This window comes from Rattus rattus, chromosome 2, assembly GCF_011064425.1.
Source record: "Rattus rattus isolate New Zealand chromosome 2, Rrattus_CSIRO_v1, whole genome shotgun sequence".
Classification (NCBI taxonomy): domain Eukaryota; kingdom Metazoa; phylum Chordata; class Mammalia; order Rodentia; family Muridae; genus Rattus; species Rattus rattus.
In genome coordinates this window covers 106,795,552-106,802,199 of record NC_046155.1, presented here as the reverse complement: position 1 = coordinate 106,802,199, position 6,648 = coordinate 106,795,552, and the positions used below count along the sequence as shown (strand labels likewise).

Below are 6,648 nucleotides of genomic sequence, written 5' to 3'. Positions count from 1 at the left end.
TCATTTTCATTTGTCTTTGTAAAATGGAAAATGTATAATGATTAATAGCTCTCATTAACTGAGAGCATACAAGCCAATGTCTCAGAGACTGACCACAGGATGGCATCTGGCGAGTTTGATTTGATGCCAGTTACTTTTATGCCTCTGAAGAGACTGTGCCCATTCCAAGGGTCCAGGGAGAGCTCCCAAGGCCAGAAGGCCTGTGTGTGGAATCTTCAAAATCCTCTACACCCTTCCCAGGCTTCACTTGGGTTGAGTCACTTGCCATTTGCACAGGTGAGCTCTCCTCTGGAGAATGGGGGTAAAATGGAGTGTTGTCCATGAAGCACTGACTGAAAAGCAAAATAGATCTAAGGACTCTGAAGACAAACAGCAGATGAACCACTGCAGTCTAAGGAATGCAAGAAAAAAAATCACTAAGATGATTTGTTCAATAGATTTTAATGCACGTCCAATATAACGAGTCCACAAACAAGTCTTGGGTACAGTATCAGGTCCAGATCTTCACAGGAAGATCAGACATCCAGATGTAAGGAATAAAGACATTTAGTACTAAATAAAGTATTTAGATGCTTTACTTTGTCCAAACATACACATGGTACTAATGCCAGAGGGTAATGTTACATCATTTCATTAAACACTACTAAGCTTAGCATTGTACATCATGCTAAGGAAAAAAAAAAACCACAAATGTCCGAGTCCCTGAAGAGACTCATGGTGAAGTCAATTCACAAAGACAGCAAAACCCACTGGACAGCCCCTGTCTTAGAGCCCCTGTACTTCAGACTACTATGGATGTGTTTATGCTGTGCGCTTTCCCCTCAGTGATATCAGCTTCTAAACAATAACTATTTGTTGAATGAGTTAAATTCATTCATATGAAATAATTCATTCATGCACAATAATTATTAAATACCCAACTACTTCCAGAGGGATTCCCTTCTGAGAGCACAGTGACTGAAAGTGCAGAAGAGAATGTGAAAACGTTCAGAGAGTTAGTTTATACAATAAATATAATACTGAGTGAAGTTCTAGGAAGGGAAGATTTAACTAGGTGAGGAAAGGTCCTTTTGTTGACATAAATGGAACAAAATCAACACTCCAGCGATTGGGAAGAGTGGTCGTCTCTGTGTTCATCTGAGGCCAGGCTGAGCAACTTTAAACTGTAACCATGACTTTGGTACTCACCAACACAATGAGGCAGCTCATGACAACTGGTGCACACCTGAAGCTTTTAATCAAGTTCTGTGAGGTGTAAGGCAGAGTTCACTGGGCAGGAGAGGGCAGTAGCATGAGCTCTGGACTCATGAGGCTCCTATGGGTCCACCAGCTTCCTTGTATCTGACCTCAGATGGCTCACTTCCACTGGTGACCCAGGAAGACTTAGGTCACAATGGACCCTTTTTTTAAAATTGGGTTGTTTAGTTCTCTAGAGTCTAACTTTTGAGTTCTTTGTATATTTTGGATATTAGCCCTCTATTGGTGTAGGATTGATAAAGATCCTTTCCCAATCTGTTGGCTGCTGTTTTGTCCTATTGATAGTGTCCTTTGCCTTACAGAAATTTTGCAATTTTGAGGTAAAATTTGTTGATTGTTGATCTTAGAGCATAAGCCATTGGTGTTCTGTTCAGGAAAATTTCCCCTGTGTCCGTGTGTTCGAGGCTCACTTTCTCTTCTACTAGATTAAGTGTATCTGGTTTTATGTGGAGGTCTTTGATACATTTGGACTTCAGCTTTGTACAAGGAGATAAGTATGGGACAATTTGCATTCTTTTACATGCAGATTTTCAGTTAGACCAGCACCATTTGTTGAAGTGTTTTTTCCTCCACTGTATGGTTTTGGTTTCTTTGGCAAATTTCATGTGTCCATAGATATATGGGCTTATTTCTTAGTCTTCAATTTTATTCTATTGATAGACCTGTCTGTGTTTGTATCAATACCATGCAGTTTCTAATCACTACTGCTCTATAGTACAGCTTGAAGTCAGAGTTGGTGATTTCCCCAGAAGTTTCCTTATTCTTGAGAACTGTTTTTGCTATCCTGGGTTGTTTTTCTCGGTTGTTGTTTTTGTTGTTTTTCTGTTTGTTTTTCTAGGTGAAGTTAAGAATGGCTTTTTCCAGGTTTGTGAAGAATTGTGTTGGGTTTTGCTAGGGATTGCACTGAATCTGTACATTGCTTTTTGTAGGATGGCCATATTGATGCAAAAATACTCAATAAAATACTCACAAACTAAATACAAGAACAAATAAAAACCATCATTCACCACAATCAAGTAGACTTCATATCAGTGATGCAGGGATAGTTCAATATACAGAAATACATCAACATAATCCACTGTATAAACAAACTCAAAGGAAAAAAATCACACAGTCATCTCATTAGAGGCTGAAAAGCCCTTTGACAAAATCCAACTCACCTTCATGTTAAAAGTCTTGGAGAGATCCCATACCTAAACATAATAAAGCCAATATACAGCAAACCAACATGCAATATCAAATTAAATAGAGAGAAACATGAACCAGTTTCACTAAAATCAGGGAAAAGACAAGGCTGCCCACTCTCTCCCTATCTATTCAATGTAGTACTTGAAGTTCTAGCTAGAGCAATAAGATAACAAAAAGAGATGAAGGGTATACGGATTGGAAAGAAAGAATTCAAGGTACCAGTATCTGTGGATCATATGATAGTATACATAAGTGACACCAAAAATTCTACCAGAGAACTTCTACAGCTGATAAACAGCTTCAGCAAAGTGGCAGTATATAAAATTAACTCAAACAAATCAGTAGCCTTCCTTTATACAAGTTATAAACAGGCTGAGAAAGAAAATAGGGAAACAACATTTTTCACAGTAGTCACAAATGATATCAAATATCTTAGTGTAATTCTAACCAAAGGGAAGACCCATATGACAAGAACTTCAAGTCTCTGAAAAAAGAAATCAAAGAAGACCTCAGAAGATGGAAAGACATCCAATACTTGTTGACTGGTAGGATTAACAGAAAAGAGAATTTTTTTGAAAAAAAATCTGAACTTATAGGTGATTCACCCACCAGGTAAGAAATGTCTATGTATTAAAGCTAAGAATATTAAATGGTTAATATAATTGCCAAATACTGAACTTTTCAGAGCAGTCAAAAAATTCTTGGTTTTGATTATCGCACTATTTGCACAAATTAGGAAAGCACAGAGAAACATAAATTTCAGAACTTACTAATTACAATTCACAGCAGTGAGTGTGTTTTGAAGATTCACACCTTGCACTGTAGGGATTCCTCATGTGGAGTTTACAGTGGATGGAGGGGATTGGCTGTCTTCTCCAAACAACACAGGGCTTGAAATTGTATTAAAGGTGGCCTTTGGAATATGCCTTTATATTATAAGCCATCATCTTTTGCAAGAACGGAATCTATTCTCCATTACTCAGGTAACTGAACAGTAAAATACCAGTATTAAATTTGCCTGGGATTAACAGTAAAGGTTAACATAGTTACAGGAATAATTTGTGTGACTATAGATGGAAAAATTTATTTTCTGATTTTTTTACATTTCTTCATTTTTTATTATTAAAATAGAAAAAACTTATAATCTTAGGCAACATTTAAAATTAATTCTTCAGTATGGTGTGCATTTCTTTAAATTTTGTATCTCACAATTGCTGTTGTCTTCTAGCAGGACAGAAATCCCTCAAGCATCAAAAGGCAGAATCATGACAAGCAACTTTTCCCAAGTCGCCCTGCAGCTCTGCTATGAGAACATGAATGCGTCCTGCATTAAAACCCCCTATTCGCCAGGGCCCCGGGTCATCCTGTACATGGTCTTTGGCTTTGGGGCTGTGCTGGCAGTGTGTGGGAACCTCCTGGTGGTGATTTCAGTCCTCCATTTCAAGCAGCTGCACTCTCCTGCCAATTTCCTCATCGCCTCCCTGGCCAGCGCTGACTTCTTGGTGGGCATCTCTGTGATGCCGTTCAGCATGGTCAGGTCCATCGAGAGCTGCTGGTACTTTGGAGACACATTTTGTAGCCTTCACAGCTGCTGTGATGCAGCATTTTGCTATTCTTCTCTTTTCCACCTCTGTTTCATCTCTGTGGACAGGTACATCGCTGTCACGGACCCTCTGGTCTATCCCACCAAGTTCACAATGTCTGTGTCTGGAATTTGCATCAGCATCTCCTGGATTCTGCCCCTTGTGTACAGCAGTGCAGTGTTCTACACAGGCATCAGTGCTACGGGGATTGAAAACTTAGTAAGTGCTCTTAACTGTGTAGGAGGCTGCCAAATTGTTGTCAATCAAGACTGGGTTTTGATAGATTTTCTCTTATTCCTCATCCCTACCCTTGTTATGATCATCCTCTACAGCAAAATATTTTTAGTAGCCAAACAGCAAGCTGTGAAAATTGAAACTTCTATAAGTGGAAGCAAAGGAGAATCGTCCTTAGAGAGTCACAAAGCCAGGGTGGCCAAGAGAGAGAGGAAGGCTGCCAAAACCTTGGGGGTCACTGTGGTGGCATTTATGGTCTCATGGCTCCCATACACAATTGACACCTTGATTGATGCTTTTATGGGCTTCATCACTCCTGCCTATGTCTATGAAATTTGTTGCTGGAGCGCCTATTATAACTCAGCCATGAACCCTTTGATTTATGCTTTCTTTTACCCTTGGTTTAGGAAAGCCATAAAGCTTATTTTAAGTGGAGAGATTCTAAAGAGTCATTCATCTACCATGAGTTTGTTTTCAGAGTAAGTATTAACACTAACTTAATGTTAAGAATATCTCATTTATTAAGTGAGCATGAAGTCTGATTAAAGAAGTAAATAATTCTTGCTCTGGGTTGGAGAAACAATATTTTATTAATTGAGTGGGAAATGTGTTGTGGGCAGATTAACTATTGTAAATATGTTTAATTGCATTAAAAAATAATGAACCATGAATGCTTGGTAAGTGTCTTATTCACCCATGCTTTGTTTGCATCCTAAGCATTTGCCCTTGTGTTTTCCAGTTTTGAAATCATTTTTGTTTCTTTGCTTCCAGTTTTTTCTGAGCTATCACTAATTCTCATAAGGGTCTCCTTTCCGCTTCAAATTCTGCATGAATAGCCTGGGCTACCACAATGTTCCATGACTAAATAAGTTGAAGTGCAGAAATCTACTGTGGGTTTTTTTTTAATTCTAGGGACTGGAAGTCAAGGATCATGAGATGTGTGCACTGGTTCTTTCGAGGTCTTATCTTGCACATGGCTTTTCTCCCCTAGGTTCTTCCCCTGTATGTGTCTATGCTGTAGTCCTCCCTTCTTGTAAGCACATCTGTCATATTGGACTTGAAAGGATGTTATGTACATATTTTAATTATATCCTAACAACTGAACTCCTGAAAATTAATACCCTAGCATCTATATTTTAAGTGACACAGTTCAGCTATTCACATTTGATGACCCTGAGGAAGCGGCTGTCTGCTTCCTGTTCCTCTTTGACAATCCCTCTCTGTTTCCTCAGTGTTTGTACCTACTGGAGATTGGAGGACTGAAGGTAAATTTCTTGTACTCATTATTGAGGAAGAACCTAGGTGCACATACAATATTAGGGAACCAGTAATTAGGCCTTGAGGGTCATCATAGAATTAGTACAGTTTTCCAGACAATTGTCAAGGAGAGGATCTACTACATAGGTTTGGCACAAAGACAAGTTACCCCAAGCGTAGCCCCCTTAAGCTCTGCACAGTTCACTTCTGCATGATGTATACATAGTTTTTGTCACCCCAAAATGGTGTGTGTCATAGTTCTTTGTTCTTAAGATAAAGATGCCCAATTGATTATTAAAATAGTAGATGACTCTGGATCCTATTTACACCTTTTCCCCATCTATTTGTCTGTCATCTATCTATCTATCTATCTATCTATCTATCCATCCATCTATCTATCTGTCATCCATCTATCTAGATGAAGTGTAACTTATAAATTAGGCTCAGCAGGGAATTAAATTACTAGTAACAAACTAGAAGAATTCTCAGAGGATGAGGACACTGGCTATCAAGCCCAATGACCTGAGGTTGATCCCTAGGACCCATATGATGGAAGGAGAGAACCAATTCCCACAAGTTGTTCTCAGACTTCCATTTTCATGCTCACACAGACAAACACATAAGTAAATAAAATAGGTACCTTATAAGAACAGATTTGCACACGGTAAAGGATGGTTCTAAATAATACCTGCAGAGAAAGTCTACCGAGAGAAACTACATGTTCTTTTTGGTACCACGGACAGTGGCACATGGTGTGAAGCTGTTTTTCCCATTCCTCACAGTTCTGGGGAGTGGTGCCAAAGTGCTTCCTCACATCTCCTCCAGCTTACATCTTGTATTCTGAAGACAAGTCGTCAGGATCCTTACTTGGACTCTCCCATATTCATCCCCTTCCTGCTGCAGCACATCCTGGTTGATCTCCCAACTGCCAACACTAGAATGTTTTCTGCCCAGTGTCTGTCTGTCTCCCACGGTGAGCCTGCCCATCATTCAACCTACAAACAAGTGGTTAGATCCACAGAAACAATGTCTGTTGGAAGGAACTACAGTGTGATTCTGCTGCCTCTGTCACCCAGCAGACAGGACCGCTCTCAGGCAGGTCCTCATACTTCCTCCCAGTTTCTCCCAG

The 6,648-nt window shown here is 39.5% G+C and overlaps 1 protein-coding gene across 1 annotated transcript; it reads left to right on the top strand.

Moving 5' to 3' along the window:
• Positions 1-3,621: 3,621 nt before the first annotated feature.
• On the top strand, positions 3,622-4,745 carry LOC116894223 (trace amine-associated receptor 8a). The gene has a single exon (XM_032895934.1). The coding sequence runs from the start codon at positions 3,711-3,713 to the stop codon at positions 4,743-4,745; it is 1,035 nt and encodes a 344-aa protein (XP_032751825.1). The 5' UTR covers positions 3,622-3,710.
• The last annotated feature ends 1,903 nt before the right edge of the window (positions 4,746-6,648 follow it).